This window comes from Choloepus didactylus, chromosome 13 (assembly GCF_015220235.1).
Source record: "Choloepus didactylus isolate mChoDid1 chromosome 13, mChoDid1.pri, whole genome shotgun sequence".
NCBI lineage: Eukaryota > Metazoa > Chordata > Mammalia > Pilosa > Megalonychidae > Choloepus > Choloepus didactylus.
In genome coordinates, this window is record NC_051319.1 from 91,540,646 (window position 1) to 91,567,423 (window position 26,778).

At 36.8% G+C, this 26,778-nt stretch overlaps 1 protein-coding gene across 2 annotated transcripts in view; it reads left to right on the forward strand.

The window, feature by feature from the left end:
* STK32A (serine/threonine kinase 32A) overlaps positions 1-26,778 on the forward strand; it is a 163,814-nt gene that overhangs the window by 69,177 nt on the left and 67,859 nt on the right. For both annotated transcript variants that reach the window (XM_037801990.1, XM_037801991.1), the window contains exon 5: positions 14,092-14,265. In XM_037801990.1, the coding sequence (XP_037657918.1) occupies positions 14,092-14,265 (174 nt within the window). The remainder of the gene's footprint in view (positions 1-14,091; positions 14,266-26,778) is intronic.

Genomic DNA, 26,778 nt, shown 5'->3' on the forward strand with positions numbered 1-26,778 from the left:
ATGATGTATCAGGACATCAGTTGGGAATGAGGGATGGACATGTTATAGGAAATTTTGAGGAGAGGGGCTTTGAGGTGAATGAAAATGTGAAACTAATAGGGAATTAAAATAGGGTTTTCTAAGTATCCATTTGAGACTTTGTGGTTATTAATTTAAAATGAATCCAATCAGCTTAGTTTTGTGTTTTTCTGTATAGACTGCACTAGTAGATGCAACTTTTGTTTTTGTTGCTGCTTTAAAGAATTGTATGGGTTTAACCAGGATTGGAGTTTAATCGGGTGAGTTATCCTCACTATGACACAGTTTGGTGAATTGAAAAGTGTAGTTTTAGAAAGTAGACTCAAGAAGTAGATTTTCTGGGGGAAACTTAAGAAAACCACACATATGTCAAGTCACTCCTTAAGACAGTTAAATTTTTTGAGGATTCATACTTTACTAGGTGTTGTGCTAAAATATTACATGCATAAATTTCATATATCTTCAAAATTATCCCATAATTAGAAACTATTACTCATCCCTTTATAAAGAGGAGTAAGCTAATGCTGAGAGGATCAATTCCTTGCCACAAGCCACAAAACCAGAAAGATGTAGATCTGTATTCCATCTCCCACCCACCAAATTCTCTAAGAACCCAGCACTAACTTTTATTTTAATGATATTTATATATATACCATTACTTCTACAACTCTAAAACCAAACCACATTTAAAAACTAATTACAACTGCAAAATCAATACATTTTTAAAGAGCCATTTAACATGATAAATGAGAATGTTTTAGTGAAACAGCATCACCACTTGTATCTTAATATTTGCATACATTATGCTGATCAGAGGAAAACATTATGATGTATTCTTGCTTTCCTTTGGAATTTCAAATGCTGGATTTCAGAAATGGTGATGGATAGAAGAGCCCCAGGAGATCAGGCCAGAAGCAAGAAAGAGCAACACATTGCTGCAAATGCAATTGGTCTAGTTGGAATCCTAGCATAGTCAGGTGAAGGGAAGTGGGGTGCATTAAAAACAGAGAAGCTAGGATGAGGCCATCAAGGGCAAAATAAGAATCTCCATATTTAGTGACAGTGCTGGGGAAGTCCTTTCCCCCTGCCCTAGAATTCTGAGTGTGGTGTAGATGGTCAGTAAGGAAACAAATTGTTGTGTTTTTTTTTTGCGTAGGAGAGGCAGAGGGATAGGCAACCTTGTGCCAGATGAACTTTCTGCCTCTCTGCCTTAATCACTCTAGAGAAATGTGTGACTGAGCACATCCTGGATCTCTCTCATCCCAGTCAGGGCCTGTCCAGCCACTCTCTGAATTACAAGTGGCCGTTTCCCATCCCATCAATCACACAGACTCACACTGCTTAGCCTGTCTTCTTGCAATGACTCTATGGTTCTCATGCAGCACAAAAAGGATTAACTTTTAACTTCTTTTTTCTTCTCTGGACCCCTGATAAACTCTCAGGCTAAGAATTTGATTTCATTATTCCTGATCATCATCAGAGCAGATGTCTGGCTTTTCTTTCTGTATCGGTAACAATATGTTGTTATTCCCCTTTTGACTATTTACTGGCTGTATTATTCTCTGAGGGAACTGTCTCAAGAGATTTTATAGAAGATGATAATAGCCAAATGTCCCCCAGAGAAGCCTTCATAAATAACATCTCCAGAGCCAGTGCAGATGAGCTGGCAGATCACAAAATAATATTCAAAGCTCTGTCTGGAGAAAAGACAGAGAGGAAGAAAAAATCAACCACTGTATCAGAACATCAGGAAAATAATCTACAACCAATTTTGTGTGATTTTTTTTTAAAAAAGTCACCCACCATCTTTTTTATTGTATAAATTGTGAATTTTTGTACATTTTATTTAAGGCCATAGTCTTTGATTTGAATCAGATGAATATGTATATTTCATTCCTGGAGGCTTTCATGACCCCGTACAATCAAAATTATTCTGTTTGCCTCTATCACAGCACCGTGCATTTTTCTTTCATAGTTCTTAACGTGTTTAATACTATATATTTGTGTGAATGTTTGTTTACTGTTTGTAACTGGCTGGCTAAGAGAAGAGAGAGAGAATCTGTACCCTTAGGTTTACTCCTTTATCCTCAGCACCTTGCACATAGTAGATAAATATACAATAAATATTTGTACAACAGTCATTGAATAAATGAGTGCTTATTATGAACCAGGCTATATATATGCCATAGGTTGGTAATGGATACAGAGAAAGTCAGGCACAAAATTCACAAATTGTTCAGTCAGATTAGTAATTCAGGCAAGAAATTATTCATGGTTATGATATAATAAAGCACAGAGCAACCATTCATGGCCAGGTTTCTAAAGTGTTCAATAATAGAGGAATGGCTGTGTGCCGTGGAAGTGCAGAGTGGCAAGCACAGAGGGGTAACATCTAATTTAAGTTTGGCAAGAAGGAGAGGCCAGGAAAGACTGAAGTGGAGGGGAGATAAACTCAGACCAAGAGCCTTTATGTCACCTGATGCTTAAAAGTTTTTTCTCTGGCTGAAAAGGAAGTATTTAATGAACATTTACTGTAACTATTATATGATAACTCATTCAAATCCATTCCATCCATTGCCAGAAAATTACATAAAATCTAAATTGTTTATGAAGTTTGGATATGTAGGAATTTAATTTGTATACACACACACACACACACACACACACAAACGAGTCGATGAGGTCATTTAAATGTGTTTCAGTAAGGGCACTTAAGATGTAGTCTGTCCTTTGAGAACTTTATAAGGCTGCTTATGAGATAGAAGAAAGTACTTTATAAGTTTCAAAGCTTCTTGCTCTGCAGCTTGTTTTTTCTGAAATTAAAAATTTCTGGAAATTTGCCCATATAATCAAGAGACAGAATGTGCAGAAATAGGCACTTTTATATATCATTGGTGAGAATTCAAAATGATACACCCACTAGGGAGATAAATTGGTCAGTATGGAACAAAAGTCACAGATATCTTTACCCTTTGTTTTAACAAGAGTTTGTCTTAGCAAACCCACGTCAAGGAATCTACACCAAATTTAAATGGCCAGAATACAAAAAGACACGCATAAAGTTTTCGTCACTGCACTCTCTGTAATAACAAAATACTGAACACAAACTAAATATCCACTAACAGTCTACAGCTTGAGTAAACATCTGACATCCATAAGTGCACCACACGCATCTGAGAAAAGGAGTTAGGGATATTTCTATATACTATTATGGTGTGCTCTCCAGGATAGACTGTTAAGTGGGAAAAGAATGTGGCCCCACAGTGACCTGTAGATTCTACCCAATTCCTATCAAAATCACAGCTGGCTTTTTCTGCAGAAATGACAAGCTGGTCCTAAAATGTACATAGAAATTCAAGAGATCTGGAATAGCCAAAACAATCTTGAAAAGAAGAACAAATCTAGAGAACTCACATTTTGCAATTTCAATGGTTACTACAGAGCTATGTTAATCAAGACAGTGTGGTACTGGCAGAGGATAGACATACAGATCAAAGAACAGAATTGAGATTCCAGAAGTAAACCCTCACGTTTAAAGTCAGTTGACTTTTGACCAGGGGAAGGAATAATCTTTTCAACAAATGCTAGCTACTGGATTTTGACATGCAAAATGATGAAGTTGGACCCATACCTCATACTACATACAGAAAGTAATTCAAAATGAATAAAGAACTCAATGAAGTACTGACACACGCTACAGCATGGAGAAACCTTGAAACCTTATGCTGAGTGAAAGAAGCAGTCACAAGGACCACAATTTGTATGATTCCATTATGGGAAATGTCCAGAATAGGCAAATCTATATATAGAGAAAGTAGATTAGTGGTTACCTAGGTCTGGGGGTGGGAGGTGGGGGTGGGGGGTGGAAAGAAATTGCTAACAGGTATGAGATTTCTTTTAGGAGAAAAAATTGTTCTAAAATTGATTGTGGTGATGGTTGCCCAAGTCCAGAAATATACTAAAATTATCAAATTGTACACTTTAAATGGATAATTTGCATGGGGTGTGAATGATATCTCCATAAAGCTGTTATTAAAAAAAGCAATGTAGACAAAAATGTGTAGTTTTTTAAACTTTATCTTAGAAAGAGGAGAGGTATTAGGGAATGATAAATCATAATACTTTTCTCAATATACCTTGTTTTGTAGGTTTTACCTTGGAAACATATAAACATTTTATATAATTATAAAATAAAATGAAAATTTAAAAGAAATTCCTAGAAATGATATATAAAATGAAATAAATAAGCCTAAATGTAATCTAGTTTGTGCATAACCACATAGAGAAGAAGTGTTCTTGGTAACTTTCAAAACAATAACTTACAAATATATCATTAGTGGAACATATCCAGTGACAAAAAAGAACAGCAGAAATATGTTAAAGTGTTTTCAGTAATTGTATTACTGAAGATAATGCTGATATTTCTGGTCTGAGAGTGGTGCATATATTTATGATGGGATAAAGCTAACGAGTAATTAAATTGGTGTCATTGAGAACTGGGATTTTCAGTGAGGGAGAAAGGAGTTACTGGTATAGTACTGATTAGGTTAAGAATGTGTAGTCCTGAATATAAATAGAAAACATCATTGTGAACTTATGATGCATTTATCTTAGATTACCTATACCTGTATTTATATCCATATCTATCCCTAGCTCTGTCCACTGAAAAGACTAGAAACAGTGACAACCTAATAGCAGTGAACACTTCTACCACCCAGATTATCTGGAGCAGGAAATGTACAGCATAGACAGGAATATGTTTTCACATCAGGAAGTCATGAAGCTATCAGAAGTTCTATCAGGTCATGTCAAAAGAACATGTGATTCAACTTAACCATGTTCTCACTGGCCAAAGAACGAACGTTACGAACTGAACGTCAATAAGGATGATAACAGCAAACCCATGAGTTCATTATGATTTTTTTTTAATGTATTGATCATTTTTGGAGGATTCTGAGAAACCAACAAATCATTTTGTAAGGTGGCAAATAAAGGAAAACTTAAGCGGTTGTCTTATCTTTCCTATATGAACTGTACCTCAGGTTAACTAAATAACTGATGAAAACAAGTTTCTCTTCACAAAGTATTCCAGTTAAAAAATGAAGAAGGAATGATAGAATTTGAATATCACAACCTCCAAAGAATTATTGGGTCTAGTCAATAAATGATTAATGGCTGATAATACCATAAAAATATAGACTAATATTAATTGTATACCTCCTGATCAACGTACACACCACCACCTGTGAAATAGTCTTGCCCAATAAAATAAAACCTGAGTATGAGTAAGCCCCTAGATCTAACCACCAATTTTCAGGAAATATGGAGAGTTGTGGAACCTGTAGAGACACATGACATGAAAGTAGTCAGAAAAATTCAGGCTGTGGAAATGCTGCTGCAAAAATGATTTGCTTTTTTCAACAACTTGCTAGGAATAAAAGAGTTGGTCAGGGACTCTATAGAATAAAAAAGATTTAAAAGACATATCACCAAATGGTGATGTGTGGACCTTTTTGGAATCCATTTATAGGACCCAAACCTTCTATAAATGTTCTTATTAAATAAAGAAATTTATAGAACAATAAGGGAAATGTGACTGGGAATTTGATGAAAATGTCTAGCCTAGTTTTTTTATAAACATTAAAAATAAATAGTCTTTGCTAAGTCCTTTCCTGTTGAGGAAACATAACTTAGATATATCAGAGGAGGGAATATTTTTGTTATACTTAATCAGGATTTTTAAATATAAAAATAAAAATAAAAACCAAAACTAAACTGGTTTATAACCCCACCATTTGGATAATTAGTCATCTTATTTTGAGAACAATTGTTTGCATATACCACTGTGTGTGTGTGTGTGTGTGTGAAGCACAGGTATTTTCCATTTGTGGTTTTATGCATGTATCATTTTTGAAAAATAAATATATCCTTTTCAATTACACTAAGCTCTTAAATACTATACTACACACTATAGTATAAACATTGTTATTTTCCTCATATGGTCTCCATAATCTTTTCATATCAAAGTATAGTTCTGTCTCATTTTTTAAAAATTGCTATACAGTATAAGCAATAACATGAATTTACCTTAATTTATTTGCATACTTCCCTATTGATGGGTAAATATATTATTTTTAATTTAAATGATGTAGTGAATACCTTTATGATTACATCTTGTTATACTTTTTCAAGTGTATTTATAGTGAAATTCCTAGCAGTGAAACGACAAGGTCAAGAACCATGTGTTTTTTAAAGAGAAACTCCCAAATTGTCCTCACAGGAGGCTTCACCAAATTATCCTCCATTTAGAGTGTATGAGAGTGCCCATTTTTCCACATACTCACCAATAATGGCTATTATCAAACCTTAATGGATATGTCCTCACTCTGATAAGTTAATGAGTAAAAGTCGGGACACATTTGTTTGAATTGTAACTTCCCTCCCTCAAAACTTACAGCAGAGAGAATTTAGATTGCTGTCTCAATTTGGTTTCAAAGTTAGCCAAGCCATTAACTTTTCTTTCACCTTGGATTGTCATGTTTCGGTATTTCAGATTTAAAGCACACGCACACACAAACACTGGGTATAGTTTTTATAGATTGTTGAAGTCGGACTTCGGCAGTCCTTGGATTTTCTGTGTTGCCATGGTGAATCTCCTAAACTAATCAGATGAAATAATACTCACTTGTATGTTTTATGAATTTCTCACTAGATTCAACTTTGAAAAATTATTACATGCCCACAAGAAGAGAAATATGATGGAGCATTGCTTTAAAGAGAGGTTTTTAAATTCAGTTTGCACTTAACAAATGGGGCAGTGTATCCTGACCTCTTCCTTGTCCACTCCTCAGGGATCTCTTCTCAGAAGGGCTAAAAGCTTTTCCTAACTTGTGAAAAGCCTGCTGTGAGCACTCCCTGTTCATACTCTGAGAAGTACCAAGTAACTATTTCATCATTTCAGTGCATAGGACAATGTTGGTTCTTAAAAACTCTTCTGTGGAGAATCCAGCTGAAGAACAGAAATGTCCCACTTTTGGAATGAGACTACCCAGAAGACGTACGGATTGCATTCTGTTAATTGAGTTGAAGGGCATTTAAATATCTTTCCTATTCCCTGGCAGGATTTTCTTATAAGCTTTGGATACCTTTTGTCTTATAATCTTTATTGGTTATTGTGAGTTTAGCGTATTTAAGTGCACGTTGTTAGACACAGTCTGGGTCCACAATTTCCTAACGTGATTCTTGAGCAAGTTATTTAATCTCTTCTCACCTCAATTCCTTCTTTTCCGTATGCGATGTCTTTTTAAAAACAATTTTACTGAGGTATATTTTACATCTAGAATTCATCTATTTCAAGCATGTAATTCAGTGATCTTTATTGTGTGGTACACAATCACCATAATCAAGTTTAGAGCATTTTCATACCTCCCATAAGATCACTTGTGCCCACTTAATCTTTGCGCCCACCTCAAGCCCCAGGCCTCCACTAATCTACTTTCTGTCTCCATAAATTTGCCTTTTTTTGGCAATTTCAGATAAACGCTAGATATTTGCTAGAATTGATCCCTAACTGTGAAATAGACATTTGGTTTAGGGCTGGTGGATTAGAAGGACATAATGGACTTTTTATTTCATTCTCCTTTGGATGCTATAAATGTTTTCTTTTTTTTTCTTTATTAGAGAAGTTATGCTTTTGCAGAACAATCATGCATAAAATACAGGATTCCCATACACCACCTGTTCTAGTTTGCTAATGCTGCTGGGATGCAAAACACCAGAAATGGATCAGCTTTTATAAAGGGGGTTTATTTGGTTACAAAGTTACAGTCTTAAGGCCATAAAGTGTGCCTTCACTGGAGGATGGACAGTGATGCCCGGAAAACCTCTGTTAGCTGGGAAGGCACATGGCTGGCATCTGCTCCAATGTTCTGGGTTCAAAATGGCTTTCTCCTAGGACGTTCCTTTCTAGGCTGCAGTTCCTCAAAAATGTCACTCTCAGTTGCTCTTGGGGCGTTTGTCCTCTCTTAGCTTCTCCAGAGCAAGAGTCTGCTTTCAATGGCTGTCTTCAAACTGTCTCTCATCTGCAGCTACTCTCTCAGCTTCTGTGCATTCTTCAAAGTGTCCCTCTTGGCTGTAGCAAGATCGCTCCTTCTGTCTGAGCTTATATAGTGCTCTAGTAAACTAATCAAGGCCCATGCTGAATGGGCGGGGCCACACCTCCATGGAAATTATCCAGTGAAAGATCTCACCCATGGCTGAGTGATCGCATCTCCACGGAAACATCTGATCAAAAGTCTCCAACTCAATCAACACCAATACACTTCCTGCCCACACAAGATTACATCAAAGATAATGGCATTTTGGGGGACATAGTATGTCCAAACCAGCACGCCACCCCACCATCAACATCTTTCATTAGTGTGGAACCTGTGTAACAATTGATGAAAGCACATTTTTATACTTGTATTATTAACTGAAGTCCATGTTTTAACTTAGGGTTCACTATTTGTGTAGTGTAGTTCCATGGACTTTCAAAAAATCTTTATTCTGTAACCATATATACAGTCTAACACTTCTCCTATTAATCACATTCAGATATATGACTCAGTGCTGTTAATTGTGTTTACAATGTTGTGAACACAATTGATTTTTTTTTATACTGAACTTATATCCTGTGACTGCTATACTTGTTTATTCATTCTAATAGATTTTTTGTGGTTTTCTAATGATTTTCTGTATACAAGACTATATTGTCTGTGATTTAAGGCAGTTTCACGTCTTCCTTTCCAATCTGGATACCTTTTATTTATTTTTCTGGCTTAATTGCACTGGCTGGAACCTCCATGCAATGTTGAACAGAAGAGGAGAGAGGAAACATCCTTGCCTTGTTTCCAACCATAGAGGGAAAGCATTCAGTTTTTCACCATTAAGTATGATGTTAGCTGTAGGTTGTTTTGTAGATGCCATTTATCAGTTGGGGAAGTTGCCTTCTATTCCAAATTTAAGAGTTTTTATCATGAATGATTGTTGGATTTTGTAAAATGCTTTGTCTTTGACTATTGAGATGATCATGTGTTTTTTCCTTTATTCTATTAATATGATGTATTTACTAATTGGTTTTCAGATGTTAAACCAAACTATCATTCCTGGGATAAATCCCACTTGGTTATTGTATAAAATCCTTTTTTATGTGTTGTTTAGATTTGGTTTGTTAATATTCTGTTGAAGATTAAACCTTAATTCATATAATCAACAAAAATGAGGATAATTTTACTTACCTCATAGTTTTGTGGTAAAAATTGAATTCAGTAAGGCCTGTAAAGTACCTACCCTGGTTTCTATCACATAGTAAGTACTCAGTGAAAGGGAACCATGTTGAACATACCATTGAGAATAAGTATCTTCATATAATTAGTCCATATAAAGTAATAGAAAAAAAACTACTTAAAGAAAATTGATCTTCTTATATACCGGAACTGAATTACATTCATATGTGGAAGAAGAAAGGTACTAGCTAGTGTTTATTCATTACTTGCTATTTTCCAGGCACTGCTGTAAGCCCTTTACATATAGTAACTGACTTAATCTTCCCAACAATCCTATGCAGTATGTACAATTATAGATGAGGATGCTGAAGGGTTATGTAACTTCCTAAGTTATAAAGAGGATAAGGGGCAGAGCTGAGATTTGAAAACAAGCCATATGGCTCCAGAGCCAGGTTCTTTACCACCATGCTATGCACCATGCTTTATGATAACTACTTTACAAACATTGTATCTCATTTACTCTTTACCCCAATGTATGTGAAATTATTTCCAATATAAAATTTTCCTGTCTTACTTCCAGTTTCCCTTAAAGAATATGCTCCAAATTCACACGTGATATGAGCTCTAATTTGAAACCAGATCTTTCTGAAGCAAAAGCCTTTGCATTTTCCACCTACATTTTCCTTACATTAAAAAAAAAAAAAAATTTCCATTTCTGCTGAATCAACCAATGCATTTTTCTCCAAAACCTAAGAGCTTTTAGAATTGATAACTAATATCAGTCATGTATTTTCCCTTGCTTTACTAGGTGGGGATATTAAGAACTGACCCTTGTTCAGGTAGAGCCTGAACAAGGATTTGACAGCAATAGTTCTGCAATAGGCAGTAGGTTCCCCTAGTGTCATAGTTTTCAAATTTTTTTACTACAACTTATAGGAAGAAAGATACTATTCATCACAACCCAGTAGACATACTCACAGAGAAACATACCATATACAGCAAAAGATTCATTAGCAATGTTTAGCCTTACATGCTAAAGCATTTATCCTATTTATAATATTCAATCTATTTTATTTCTTTTTTGAAAATGTTTGCCACACTCACCAACTTGATTTCACTACATATTAATTGGTTATGACCAACTGAAAAACGCTGCGTTGGAGAATGTTTTAGACTTCTTCCAGCCTCCAGATTCAGATTTACCTCAAGACAGCGTCTCGGGAGACATCTTCAGTATATAAATAACTTCTTTTGACTTATTTGGTAACAATGCCAATTTCTAAAAAGCAGGGTCTAGTAGTTTGTAAGGCCCACCCAAAGTTTATTGTTTTACCTTTATTTCTCTTCTTCCTTTCTTTAGTTTATTTATTGACCTATTTTTTTCTGTAAATATTTATAAAATCTACATTTTAGGCAGTGTAAAAGTACTGGGGATTCCATGGTGAATTAAAGCAGGTTTGCACCCTGATGGCATATTGGGAGAGGGAGCAGTTAATCCAGTAAGCACACAAGTAAATATATCAAATTATGATGAACTCTGTGGATAAAAATAACATGTTGGATATGACAGGGTGACCTGATCTAATCTAGAATATCAGAAAAGTCTTCTGTGAAAAGTGACCCTTGATCTGAGACCTGCAAGATGACTAGAATATAGCCAGGCAAATGGGCCTTGTTGTGAGTGCAGGCAGATGTCACACCCCATCATAAGCATCTAAGGCTGGAGTGGGCGTGAGCTAGTTGAGCAATGGAAAGAAGGCCAAAATAGCTTTAATGCAGAAAGCAAGCAGTAAAAAAAATCTTTAAGATAAAGCTTAAAGAATGGCCAGGGCATACAGGGTCCTGTAGATCATGGAAAGAGGAAAAGGGTTTTTGAGGCTGGATAACATAATGAAAATAAAACTGCTGTGTGAAGAATGGGTTGGAGAGGTCCCAGATTGTACAGAGAGAGCTATTAATAGCCTGTTGCAAGGGTCTGGGTTGAACATGATGGAGCAGAGTGGAATACGGTGGTGGAGTTTTGTTATTTATCTCTTCTCTTACTCTCTGATCATACTTTGCAATGAATTTCACACACATTGGGGACAAATTTGTTCATTTTGGGGAGCTAAACTAAGAAATAAATAAGCCATGATATGGCATGCCAAAAAAACAATAAGGAAATGAAACAGTCAAGCTACGTGATGAATGGTTGAGGTACAAAGAAGCTCTTGTTCTTTTATTAATAAAACATCAGATAATGATACGAACTTGCATATCCTTGTTATCACCAAACTGCATTATGCCCATATATTTTTTGGGTATAGTCCTGGAAGATAAAATACTTAACGATCCTTTCCTCTGAGATTTTAGAACCTGAAATAGAGGGCTTCTGATATGATGTGCTGAAGGAGAAAGATGATTTTTAGCAGCCAAAGCCTGCTCCATGATTAATTTATATTCATACTGGGCATGGGAAGTGTGTTGCTTCTTGTCTTTGCTTCTTTTTCTGATAATTTCCCATATGATCGAACACTGTCATTTATTTGCCACAATTGGCAGATTCATCATTCTGTTCATTGAATAAAAATAGCTTAATCCAAGCCTCAATAAAATTGTTCATTCAGTTTGAATTTAATAAAAACACTGTCCCTCTTTAGGGTTATGTGGAGTAATGGAGAGGGGATATCTGTCTGTGATCAGCGGAGAGCTTGTCACAGTCAAGAGCACGGAGTGAACTGGTTGCTGCTGTGCAATGCTAACCCATTCTGATTAGGCTGTTTTTCTTTGGCATATAGTTATGATTATGTTCAGTGCTCTCTTCTCCCTTCTTTTGTCATACAGTCCTCACCCACTTCACCACCCCAACCCCAGCTACCACCCATCCCAAAAGGCCTTGCTCATACATCACAGGAACAATGTCCCTTCTGTTACATTAGCTGAGATCAGTCTAAAGCACAACAGATCCGAGGTATGATTACATATTCATTAGCACAATGTCGGTTACTGACAGACCTGTAAATCACAACGAATATAACTTGGAATGGAGCATGTGGAAGGGTTATGAACCAAATTGCCTACCAGGCACCTTCCCTGGTCCCCATCAAACCTATCGCAGAGATGACTAGCCGGCCCCTGCCTTGAGGTGAAGAATGTTATTTCCTAAAAGAGAAAACCAGGGATGCATTGCACCGATTTTTACAAAGCACATCTTGTATTTGTCTAAATTTCTCCAAGGCCTTAATTTCTGACTTCTTCCATGTGAATCAGTTCTCAGTGATAAACACAATTTCATTTACTGAACAAGTAAACACCGAGGACTGTTAGTCTTTATTAGAATGTTACTGCCTCAGATTAATGCTTTGTTGAATTTCTCTTTTCTCTTTTGCTTGCAAATCCCCTCCTTCTCCTTTAGCATAATGATAATTATAAAGAGGAAAATGTACTAAGTACTGTTCTTCCATCATTAATATTCTACATTTTTTCCCTAAGCAGAGAACTTGCCACTAAGAATCTGTTTGCATCCCTAGGCACTGCTTGCAGGCACTTAATTCTTCTATTCCAGTAAACTTAAAAATGTGATCTCAGTGACATTATGTCTAAAGACACATGTCAAAACAGTGTTGATGCAGAGAGCTTTATTGTGACTAGAAATCATGTCTGTGGTTTGAGTGAAACAAATCACAGCATTTGGATTGCGTTTTTACGGGAGGCTCTTTGCACATAGCAAGGGCCAATTCTTCCTTCCTGTATCTCTTTCCTCTTCCAGTCTGTCAGCCCCACGCTGCTTCCAGCATGAAGGCATGTCAGATTGTACCTCCTGCTTAAAACCCTTCAACGTCTCCCCAACGCCTACAGACTAGTGAACAAGCTCCTCTTCATGCCATCTTGCCTTTACCTTCTTCTCCAAGCTCATGATTTCCCATCATATCTGTTGTTCCAGCAAATCCAAACTATTTTCCTTTCCTCACTCACACCATATTCTTTCCTAAATCTGTGCTTGAATACCTGCTACTTTTCTCTCCCAAATCTTATTTTTGTACCTGGGGAACCCTTCTACTCTACAATTTATTACATCTGTGAGCTTGTGTGAGTAACTTAAACATCTCTGGCCCTTGATTTCCTCAGAGTGCTTCAGCACCTGCCCCATAGAATTCACTCAATAGTAACATCAAGAGATGTTAGCTATTATTATGATCACCATCTCCTTCAGAATTTATCTCAGGTTTCACTTTTGCTGAGAAGCTTTCCCTTACTTCCCCATACCTCAGGCTGAGTGAATTACTTCCTTGTACTGTACACCTCTTTATTGCACTTTTTATATCACTTTCTTACCATTAATATGGGGCATAATTTGTTATAATGTTGCTGGGCAATGATGTTGTCAGAATGGAAGAATGGACATGCTAATGGTTCAAGGAGGCCTCACAACTCACATTGAATGGCTCTCCTGCAAAAGTGTGGGTAGGATATGATCATTAGTGATAAATGGGTAAATGAGGTTCTCCTAATTTCCTAGGCCTTATATTTTTATATAGCTAACAATTAATGAATGCTTACTGTATGTCAGGCATGACATGAAATACTGTACTTATATTTTCTTATTCCTTAGTATGACCAGATGTAGTCAGTATTCTCATTATTTCCCATTGTACCATTGAGGAAACTGAGGGCCTAAGGTCATACATAGAGCTGATGATATACCGTCTCCCTCTAAAGCCCGAGCTCTTAGCTTGAGAATATTCTGCCATGTAAGGTCTCTTTTGCCTCTGGTACTCCATGGCTTGTAAACATCTTTGGTAAGTATTCTTTTCCAATGCTATTTCAGGTACTCCTTCCAAGATGAGGAAGACATGTTCATGGTGGTAGACCTCCTGCTGGGAGGGGACCTGCGCTATCACCTGCAGCAGAACGTCCGCTTCGAGGAAGACACAGTGAAGCTCTTCATCTGTGAGCTCGCCATGGCTCTGGACTACCTGCAGAGCCAGCGCATCATTCACAGGTCAGGCATGTCCAGGGTTCGCAGCCTTGAACCAAACGCGCGGGAGAGAATCCATGACATGGTGTGTCCAGCAAGTCCTTGCTGGGCTTGACATTCAGTCTTCATTTCATTCTGACAACAGCCCTTTGAGGTAGGTTTATCGTCTCCATTTTTCAGATTAAAAAACAGAAACAAAAACAGTGTCACAGAAAACTTAATTTGCTCAAGGTCACAGTCAGTAAACAACAAGACCAGAATCCATGAACACTGGTGCTGTCTTGTAACCAAGCCTAAACAAAGAGGAAAAAAGTGACATATAGAAACTTACTACTAAATGAACTAATTGAAATATAAATGGAGGAGATTAAGGAGGGAAAGAAATAGGACAGAAAGAAAGAGACTTCTTTGGGGGAGAAAATTTGAATGTTTCTAATGTCAGCCTGTTATCCATCCTATTTTAAGTGAGTCCCCACTGTGCGCGCTGCACAGAGAAGTCAGCAAAAGCAATGTGCCTCCTGCACTTGGGGCAGTTGTAGTAAATAAATAACATGAGTAGCTATAAACTCACACAGATTAAATAGAGAAGGATCCTTCTTTATATTTATAAAATTGGCAGTTTCAATGATGTTCTCCCATATAGTATTTCATTTAATTTCTGTCATAGATGGTGATCAGAGCAGGTAAAGTTAAACCAGTATTAAATATGAGAAAACCATGACTCAGAGACATTAAATTATCATCCAGATTTATTTAGGTAATAAGCAATTTGGACCTAATCACCAACCAAACAACTGCTCTTTACAGAAAGTTACTATATGCCAGGTGCTGCCAAGTGCTTTACATACACATCTACTTAAATCCACAAAGCTCAGTGAGGATGCTACATTTCATTTTAGTAGCCCCACAGGGAACTGTGGCTCAAAGATTTGCCAAGGACAAACAACTGACAAACATCATTGCCAGGATTTAACCCTAGATTTCTCCAACTCCAAGGCCAAAGTTCTGTCTACCATACCAGCTGGCATGAATTACATATATGAATTATGTGCACTAATTACACATCATTAAGAAAAATCAACACATGCAACTCTGCCTCTGTCAGGAATTAGCTAAGAAGTTTTTAAAGCACAATTATGCTTCATTATTCAAAATTAAAATTTTGACTTGATAAAATATTTGATTGTCCTTAGTTGACATTTATACATTTATCTAGTATTTATCTGGATCAGCATAGAGCCTGTAGATGAAGATGTAGCATTACAATTCATGGATTTGTTGTGCAGGCAACCATGGAGCAAATCTTGGGTTTTTGTTTTGTTTTTTTTTTGGCGTTGGCTCTGTACACTTACATGGTTATTATTTAATTTCCTGTGTTTGGGAGAGCCTGTTTGTATTGGAAATGTGCTCTTCAGGCAACAGTCAAATGGAAAGCAGAGCGGTTAATTATGTGGACTCACGGAAGTGAATTTACACACCTGGTGTTTTGCCAATAACTGGAAATCCAGTTCACAAGCAGTCTTTCCCCTCCACTGGCTTTCTGGTCCCTCACTGTTTCTTCTGAGGAGACACGCTTCATATCTGAAAGCTGTGGAGTTCCTCTCATAGCCTTCACTTTCAACCATCCTCTCGGAAGCCACCAGCCACGGGCTGTTGTTTTGGGTGCAGGCATCATACGGGTCAGGAAAGAGATGGTCACTAGAAAAGCTAGTAGGACCTGATAGCACCTTTCAGCTCTCCCTCCCTTCCCTGTGTGAATTTGGGTGCTGTATCTCTGTCCCTGGGCTTCTTTTTCTCTGTCATCACAAGTCAAGATGCTCTGAGCATTTTTACCATGTACCCAGAACTGTGTTCCAAGAGGAATTCAGGAACGAAACAACACAAAACAAAGCAACTCTTGATGCAACTTTTACCCTCAAGGAGCTTATTAATATCAAATATTGTTTTTCTGTCCTTCTGTCCCTCACTCTTTTGCCCCCATAATCTTAGGATGAATGAAATTTTGCCACTTAGAGCAGAAACCAAGCATTAATTTTCTCTTGCATTTTACACAGCTACAGTAATCACTTAGTAACAAAATCTTCAGAAGCACTGTTTATACTGGAATGCCTCCTTAACATGGCAAATGAATGGAAGGTAAACATGTTGACATTTGAGTGCTGTCTTAAAACAAGGTGACGTGCTCTTGGCGTCAAAAAAAAAAATTAAGGTACAATTCTATTGCTTCTCTGCCCCACCCCACCTTCCCCAAAAAAGATTTAAAAAATTTGGAATATGTTACATTTCACAGGCTTGCAGAGCACCTTGTACCTATCTTGAGCAGTTGTGATGTTTTTATTGGTGTATAATTACTTAATTCGTGGTTGCTTCCTCTATTATATTGTAAACTCCGTGAGTTAGGGTCATTTGTGTTTTGCTTTCCATCGTATAGCCAGTATATATAAAAACTATGAACAAATACTGCCTGAATCAAACAAAGACTGATTGATTAGTAGCCCAGAATTGTAAGTAATAAAGGAAAAATTGAAATATAGGATATTAAAGACAAAAGGTTTCAGATCAACCTTGGTTGATTGAGTAATCATATAATTGAACATCCAAACCAGGATACTCCTGAGAGCTAAAGGAGCTATAAATACTTAAGCTGAGATAACAGGCAAAAGCCATAAATGTTTCTGGGCATTTCAGTACACATTTCAGCATCATGAAAGTTTTTCAAGTCTGGCAGCCAAACAGGTCTTTTAATTCTGACATAGCTCTGTTAACCTGGACTTGCTGTCCTCGGGTACCAGATATAAAATTGAAGTGATAGCAGTTTGAAGTGGTATCAGATGGCTTAAAATTCATGTACAAGGTAAAATAAGTAGTGCCCCTTTGTCTAAGGAATGTAGATGAAAACACTGTCACTCTGATGCTCAGTCTTATGGGACAGTTAAAAGCGTGAAAAGCAATATTGAAGAAGAGGTATAGGCTTGTGAGTACTGCAATTCTCCCTTCCTTTAAAAGAATAAGCAACACTAATACTTCATTTCATTAAATCTGAGATAACAAAACAAACTTTCAGTCACTTAGAAGACTCCGTGGATTGCAAAACACATAAGACACATCCTGATTTCCAATATATTAAAGAGTGAATGAAAAAGTAATTGATGACTAGAGATTCCCCAGAGAGCCCGTTTGCATAAAGCTGCAGATATAAAATATGTGACTTCCTGATTTCACATTGGAAACTGCATTTTGCCTGTGGACATAATAGAAGATTCTAAATTATCCGCAAGCAGTCAGCAAATATGCATGGAGCAGGAGCAGCAGCAGTAGACTGCCATTTACCGAGGGCGTCCTGGGTACCAGGCACTCTCCTCAGCACTTGATGTGAATCATTTCACTTAATCGCCCCGCAGCCCCAGGAGGGTGATGGAGTTACTGTCCCCATTTTACAGTGGAGGGAGGGTTGGTGAGACCAAGTAATTTGCCCAAGGTCGCATGGCTAGTCAGTAAGTGAGGAGGCCCCTTCAAGAGAGCTCTTAGCCACCCCCACCCCACTGGTGCCCAGCACGGTTCTCCGCCCCAAGGAGGGCAGGAGAGAAGGATGAGGCTTTGTCTTCTGCCTTCAGGCACCCACAGTCTGCTTTTACAGGCAAAAATGATATATGCAACCAACAGACCAGACAACAGCATAAAGCTAAAGCTAAATTATGTGAGAATCTCAGAAGGGCTTCAGAGAAGGATGGTTCAGGGCAATAAAACAAAGTCTCAAGAGGGTTCTGAGGGTGAGGATTTTAACAGCCAAGCAGAAAGGAGAGCAGTCCAGGCAGGGGTGGGGGGTAGCTAAATGAATAGAAATATTCATTTGTCTCCCTGTGGTTAGTTAGAATGGGCTTCGCTTTAAATTTTTCACTCTCATTTACTTGCCTCCCAACCAGGTCTAGCTAAGGTATTTATTTTGTAAGTCCTGTTTCTGCCATAAGTTTGTTTTGTTTGTGAATTTTTAGTTGTTGCTGTGTACAGACATGAATTTTTTGGAGCTTCCTAAATAGAACATTCAACAAATTTTCCTCAATTTCAGAATCCTTCCTTGAAAAACAGACACAGGGTTGCATAATAACCATTAATTTTGAATTGTACAATTAGGCAATTTTCTTATTAGTCAAGAAGTAAAACATTTTTCTGTGAGTAAAGCTTGAAAAACAGCTTTAGTTTCCAAATGTCCTTCTTCTTGGTTTAAATTAGTTAATGAAGATTTAAAATATGGACAAAATAATAGATAGTTTTTCAAAATAAAAGAAAAAAGAGAAAACTAATTACACTCTCTCCTATGGGTATAGTACTATTTGATTTTTTGATTTCCGCAGTCTCTCTAAAGATTAATCTGATAGAAACTAATTATTACCATCCAAAGGCAAATTTGTGTTCTCTCTCCCATGTCAGATGTTAACGTTAAGACTGAATTACTAATTTGAACCAATGAGATGAATTGTATATGGCAGTTTAATAGTAAGTTGTCTTAGACCAAAATAACATTTGAGTGGATACTTGTTTCTCCCTCTTTTAAGAAATCCCCCACCTTGAAGAAGTTATAAATCACTATTTGTTAAATTCCTATAAGAATGAGATAAAATTCTGATTAGGCAATTTGTGAATGTAATTTTAGCACAACAGGCAGAGCTGTAGAAATTTCTAATCTCCAACTGATTATAGAAATGCTGAATGGGCTATAGAAGAGATTTTGTAATTGTCAAGAAAGAGACAGGTTGGTATTTATTCTTTACCTTTATCTTCTTTACTATAATTGTAGGAACCAATAACTGACACCCAGACTCTTCTCAGGGCCTCTGTAAGATGCAGATAAGAATTAGACTTCACATACTGCACCTTATACTGAAGTAATACCTTGTGAGAAGTCTTAATTACCCTCTTAGAAATCAGCACCTTAAGATTGAAGAGAAAACTTAGAAATAATGCTTCTGTCATAAACATTCATTCAAAAACTATTGAGCACCTATTTGACAATGTTTTCAGTGCTGGGTCTCCAGTGGCGAACAAGACAGAAAAGTTCCCTGCCATAATATAATATATAGTATAAAAGGCAGGCAAACATTTGAACACTAATATCAGAAAGTTTTAAAAATTATTGGCAAACACTATAAAAAATAGTTATGTGTCTATCTTGAGTTCTGTGTGCACATGCACACACATAACACACACACACACAAGTCCCTCAGTCACATCTTCACAGTAGTCATACTTGTAATTATAGCCTATGGGCCACAACACAAATTCTTTATAAAAAGCTTCATGAAAAGCTCCTAAACTTGAGACCTGGTGAGAGGAAACTACAGATTACATCTTAACTCATATTTAAATCCCCAGCTTCTAGCACAGTATATGATCCAGAGCAGTTGCTGGATAAATTAATGACTGAATAAATGAGTGAATTTGGTGTATACATGTGAGCCTTAGTTGGGAGTAGAAGGTATAGGTTACTAGGAATCGTGTTATCTTCAGCAACTTCTCTATTCATTCCATGCACTTCAGTTGTATGCCCAGTGAATGCAAGACTCTGTGCTGCTTTCCTTCATTTCCTGTATTTTATGCTGTGCAACAGATTATCACAAATTTAGTGTCTTAAAATAACACACATTTATTACCCCTTGGTTTCCATGGGCCAGGGGTTCAGGTATGGCTTAGCCAGGTCTTCTGTAAAGCTGCAGTCAAGATGTTGACTAGAGTGGGTTCTCTTCTTTAGGCTGGATTGGGGAAGGGTCCACTTCTAATTCAGTCAGGATCTTGGCAGAATTCATTTCCTTGCAGTTTTAGGACTCATGAGAGCTTAGTTCTTCAAAGCCAGCAAGGAAAGCAAGACTCTAGAGCAAATGTCCTACAAAATTGAGTCTTATATAATATAATGCAATACTGAGAGTAATATCCCATCACCTTTGCCATAGATGTTGGTTAGAAGCAAGCACAAGGTCAGCCACCCTCAAGGGCAGAGGAATATTCAAGGGTGTGAACATCATGGGATGGGGATTAGGAGGACATCTTAAAGTCCACCTGCCACATTTCCTCTAAAAAAGTTGTACCATGCCAGACTGTGACACCGATTTCCTCTTTGGCATTGAACATGGCCCTGAACCTCCCTGTCAAGGAAGATGTAAGGAGTCTCTACCAGGAAGGGGTCTCTTATACCTAAGACTCTAGGATGATTCCTTCTTGGCCCCAGTAGAATGATCCTCAAATTATGATATCCTTATTGTTTCTCTTCTCTCAACCACATGCCCATTTCCCCACAAGAAGGCTGTGTGACCAAAAAGGTGAACCATCTAAAGAGCATGTGCCAGTGAGATGTGATAAACAATTATTAGCCCATTTTGAGGTCTTGTTTGCAATTCAGTTTTGAACCAAAATTATGTCTATGTTAACCGAGGCCCTTGGTTTATTGCAGGCAGAGAACTTTTGGGCTAGGATTTCGCCTTTGTATCTGACTCACACAGACTGTAATATCTTGGCAGTCACATTTTTTTCTGAACTAGCACCTTGTGAGAAGTCTTTATTATGATGATCAGTCATAGGAAAAAATAAGATCTTTCTGCAGCTAATAAGTTAGTCAATGATCACTCGGTGGCAGATGAACTCCCAATGAATGAATTTTCTGAAACAGTGACATCACAGTGTTCTGAAACCTGTGAGGGTGAGTTATCTGGAGAGATGTTTTTCTAATTCTTAAAGGTGTTTACCTCTCTAAGCCCACCAACATTTTTGACCATTTAATTTATCCTACAAAGTGCATATACCAAACATAATTTATAATTTTCTTAATGACTTAAGAGCTATTATTTATTGTACTTGTACCAGAAACTAGGCACTGTACTAATAAGCATTTTACACAAACTGCCTAATTTGATACTCAACAATCCTATGACAAGGTCCAACATAGGACAAGATATGTAGGGGACCCATATCCAAACCTATGGTTTTCTGATTCAGAGGCCTTACTGTCAATATAAGTTCCCTTAGTTTCACTCTTATGAAAATAATAGAAATCCTGAGAATCAAGATGAGCTACTCAGTGCTATGTACCCAACAGCAGAAAACTTTAGTTTAAAAATACCTTTTCAGTTAGTATGCTTTTGTCATTTTACTGCCTCTTCCATAGTTGCTAAGCTTTCAATCTTTACTTCTCCAGTAGGTGCAAATCTGAGCAGTTCCTTTCTTTACTCCTGATATGCCTCTTCCAGTATATTGCAGGATTGGGAATCCAGATAACAAAATTGTTAGAACTGTTTGTAAAGCTATAGCAGTTAGAGCAAAGTGAGGGCCCAGGGGAATATTCAATAAATCAGGTCTACTAGCATTAAAATCTGGTAACTGTTTTATGCTTCTCAGAGACTCTGCTTACTTTACAGTTTCGGATTTATGGCTTTTTCATATCATGATTCTGGTCCAGGGTTCTTTGTTTTGCTTTTGAATATTTGTGATGGAAGTTTAATCTTTTCCAATTTAACAAAGCAAGCATGACCAATATGAGGAAATTAAAAGTGTAAAAATAATTATAGATTATCTGATTACTTACGTTGTGAATGTTCTGCTTGATATTGGTTTTCTTCCTTTCAATGTATTGGTAATATTTTCTATGTATTGCAGTGGGATGACAAATTTTGGCTTCAGCCTATCATTTTCTGTGGAGTGGTTAAGAAAATGCCCTTTCCTTTTGTTTTGGTAAATCTTCTTTTCCATAGATCACAAGCCCTTGCAAATGTTCTCTTTTTCTAATTCCCCAAGCAGAGGGCCACTTGAGCCTCAAAAACAAAACAGTAGTGCAGTAATGAGGGTATTAGGTTGATGTGTTCTATTCAGCACCTGCTCCCAAGCTACCAAATAATGAATGAGCATGAATTACACATTGTGAAAACAGGAGAATCTTCCTTCTTTGTATTATGCATCAGGCCGTTTCAAAAGGAGCTTTGAAACTGTGCTTCTCACACATGGCCACCCATTTGTGAAAAAGGCAAAGGACTCCTTGTTTACAGGTTAACGTTTATCTAGCCTGTACTGAGCCTGCAGTCGTTTCTATATGATTAAGAGTTTCATTAGTATGCAACCTGTGACTTTGTTCAAATTAAATTTTACATTGCCTAGCACACATTTTAGTAGAAAGCTGAAGCCTCACTCTTTCAGGTTTAATCATTTAACAAAGAGTTATGTTCACATTATGTGCCAGGCACATAGCTCTTGAGTAGAGCTTTGCAGGAAGAAGACATAATTTCTGTCCTCTTGGAGCTTACAGTTTAGTTGAGGAGATAGGCAGCGAGTGAGTAATAAAATAAGTAAGTAACAATGTTAGTTACAGACTGTGTTTAATACTTTATGGAAAATGAACAAATAAACAAGAATCTAAGAAAGTTAGTTCAAGTTTGGGAATGGAGGCTAATTTAGCACAGGTCCTCAAAGGAAGACTGGCTAAGCCAAGACTGGAAGGACAGGGCCCTATGGTAGAAGTTCATTATGTCCTGTAACAGAACAGACGCCTTTGTGATTGAGCATGTGAGAAATCCAGAGTGGTTTGAGAATTAAACATAGAGGTGAGCTGAGGCCAGATCATCTTACCATGTTCAAGAAAACATGGTAGCTCAACTTTACTTCTTATACATATTTTACTGAAAATATATACTTTAGTCAGGAAGGGGTACATATTTGGATCTGTTATTAGTTTGGAAATGGTACAAGAGATCACAGTGGGTGCTAAGAAAATAAGGATGGAAATGGTGGAGAATAGCAACCATTAGCTATTCCAACTACATCCCTTCTATTAAATAATATAGAGAAGTCACCGAACAACACGAGTCATAAGACATTAGGGCAAGAAAGAACCTGTATGATTATTAGTCCAGCCTGCTCATTATGGAGATAAAAGGTTGGCACATTTTTTTCTGTAAAAGGCCAGATAGTAAATATTTTAGATTTTGAAATCCATGCAATCTGTTTCAACTAATCACCTTTGCTATTGTAGCATGAAAGCATCCATAGATAACATGCAAATGAAAGAGCACAATTGTGTTCCAATAAACCTTTAAGGACACCGAAATCTGAAGGTCATGATTTTCACATCACAAAAAAAGTATTTTTCTTTTGATTTTTTCAGTCATTTAAAAATGTAAAAATCATTCTTTGCTCACAGGCCATACAAAAAAGGTGATACTTGAATTTGACCCTTGGGCCATGCTTTGTTGACACTGGTACAGATAGTAAAAATGAGGTCCAAAGAAGCAAGTAATATACCCAAAGCCACAAAGCAAATCAGAGACCAGGCTATGACAATGTGTTTTAGCTATTAGCCTGAAAGAAGTTTTTCTTTTTTTTAAATGGTCTTCATTTAGTTGAGGAGATAGGCAGCGAGTAAGTAATAAAATATGTAAGTAACAATGTTAGTTACAGACTGTGTTTAATACTTTATGGAAAAACTCAGCAAACACTGAATCAGGAAAAAGGAAACCTAAAAAAAAAAAAGGTAGGAAAAGTATGAGACACTTTTACTTGTCTGATCCCTCCCCTTCCCTCAGCTTGGTGCAGCATTTTATGTGACTCACAGATGCCTGTACACAGTCAAGTGCAGGGCCCTGGTGTCTGATTATTAGCTCATCTAAATGAACAAATTCGGTGTTTCTGTACATCAACCCCACAAGCTCCTTGGAAGACTGATTCAATGCATATGTTTGGGTTGTCTCACCTGAGTTACCTGGAATAGAGACACGTTGGAAAAATGGAGTGGAGCAGTAGAGTAGAGCTAAGCTGACCACAGTCACCTGAAGCAAAAATCTGTGATTGAGATGAAGAACATAGCTTTGGGCCTGGTAGGAGAAGCTAGTGAGAGAAAATCCTTTTTTGTAGGGAAACGCTTGCATATACCGTGGTATTCTTAAAAGCTACTGCATATGCTCAGGGCAAGGCACATGCTCAGACAGCCCTGAGAAGATCCTAACTGTTTAGCAACTATAAACTGGACTAAGTGTTGAAGAAGAGCCTCAACACAGAGCTAATCTACACTGAAACCTTGGGAAAGAGGGAGACTCTGACTTCCAGAGTTAGCAAATCAAAATATTCAAATTCCCAAACTTCAACAAAAGATCACAAGGCATACAAAGAAGCAGGAAGAGATGGCCCATTCAGAGGAACAAAATAGAGAACAGTCACTCAGATGTTAATCTCTGTTTGATTGAGTTAAGCTCAATCAAAGGCTTAACTCTGCTAAATAAATACAATGAGCTAAAGGAAAACATGGATAAAGAACTAAGGGATCAGGAAGACAATGCATAAACAAAAGTAGGAATTAAAATATTATAAAGCGACCAAATAGAAATTCTGGAGTTGAAAAGCAAAATAATGGAAATAAGAAATACACTAAAGGGATTCCAGAGCAGATTTGAACAGCCAAAAGGAAGAGTCAATTAATTTGAATATAAGACAATTGAAAGTATTCAGTCTGAAGAGCACAAAGAGCAAAAAATGAAAAAAAGTGAGTAAAACCTTAGCAATCAATGGGACATGAAGCATACCAATATAGGCATTATGGGAGATGCAAAAATAAACAAGAAAGAGAAAGTAACAGAAAGAATATTTGAAGAAATAAAGGTCAAAAACTTCCCAAATTTGATAAAAGACATACACAGCCAAGAAGCCCAACAATCTCCAAGTAGCATAAACTCAAAGAGGTATACACAGAAACACATTATAATTAAAATGTTGAAGGCCAAAGACAAAGAGAGGATCCTAAAATCAGCAAGAGAGAAGCAACTCATCCAGTCCAAGGGATCCTCAGTAAGATTAAGTGCTGATGTCTCATCAGAAGCCATGGAGGCAAGAAGGCAGTAGGACTATATATTTAAAGTCCTGAAAGAAAAAAGTTGCTGAATTCTATATCCAGGAAAACTGCCCTGGCAGAGAGACAGACAGACAGAGAAATAAAGATCTCTGATAAAGCTAACTACATGGGTAAATATAAATGCCACTATTATGGTATTCTCAGTATATAACTCTACTTTTTGTTCTTACATGAACTAAAATACAAATGCTTCAAAACTAATCATATTTCTATATTACTGGATGCACAAAATATAAAGAGGTATTTTGTGACAAGAACAACATAAAGATGGGGCTAGAGGTTTATAGAAGTAGAGATTGTATATGCTATTGAAGTTAAGTGCATATCAATTCAAAATAAATTGTTATAGATTTAGGATGTTAAATATCCCCATTGTAACCACAAAGAAAATATTTTTAAAAAATGCAGAAAAGGCAATAAGTAGGGGATCAGACTGTTTCACTACAAAAGATCAACTATACACAAAATAAGGCAGCAATTGAGGAAATTAGAGGAAAAATATAAGATGCACAAGAAACAAATGACAAAATGACTGAAGGAAGTCCTTTCTTAGCAATAGTTACTTTGAATTTAAATCGATTAAACTCTCCAATCAAAAGACAGATTGGCAGAATGGATAAAATAACATAATCCAACTATGTGTTATTTATAAGAGACTCATCTGAGACCCAAGGAGGCAAATAGGTTGAAAGTGAAAGAACAGAAAAAGTATTCCATGCAAATAGTAACCAAAAGAGAGCTGGAGTGGCTATACTAATACTGGAAAAAATAGAGTTTAAGTAAAAAACTGTTATAAGAGACAAGAAGAACACTATATACTAATAAGAGGGTCAACCAAACAAGAAGATAAAACACTTGTAAACATATATGCAAAAATCCTCAGCTAAATACTAGCAATTGAATACAACAGCATATTAAAAGGATTATACACAATGACAAAGTGGTATAGCATGAGCAAAGCAATCTATGTAACACACTACATTAATAGGTTGAAAGGAAAAATCACATGGTCATCTCAATTGATGCAGACAAGCCTTTTGACAAAATCCAACATCATTCATGATAAAAACACTGAGAAAAATAGGAATAGAAGGTAACTTCCTCAACATGATAAAAGGCATATATGCAAAACCCACAGCTAGCATTATACTCAGTGGTGAAAGACTGAACGTCGTCCCCCTTAAGGTCAGGAATCAAACAAGGATGCCAACTTTCACCACTGCTATTCAGCCTTGTACTGGAAGTACTAGCCAGAGAACTGGGCAAGAAAAAATAAAAAAAGGCATCCAAATTGGAAAGAAAGAAGTAAAGCTATCTCTATTCAAGATGACCTGATGCTTATATAGAATCCACAAGAAAAATAATAGTGCTAAGAAACTAATTTAACAGGTTGCAAGCTACAAGATTAACATACAAAAAATCAGTTGTGTTTCTATACACCAGCAAATAATAATTCAAACCAAAAAAATTTTTTTTAAATTCCATTCACAATAGCATCTAAAACAATAAAATATCTAGGAAGTAATTTAACCAAAGGGATGAAGGAATTGTACACTGATAACTACAAAACACTGCTAAAAGAAATTAAAGAAGACCTAATTAAATGGTAAGTTATCCCGTCTTCATGGATAAGAAGACTTAATACTGTTGAGATGCCAATA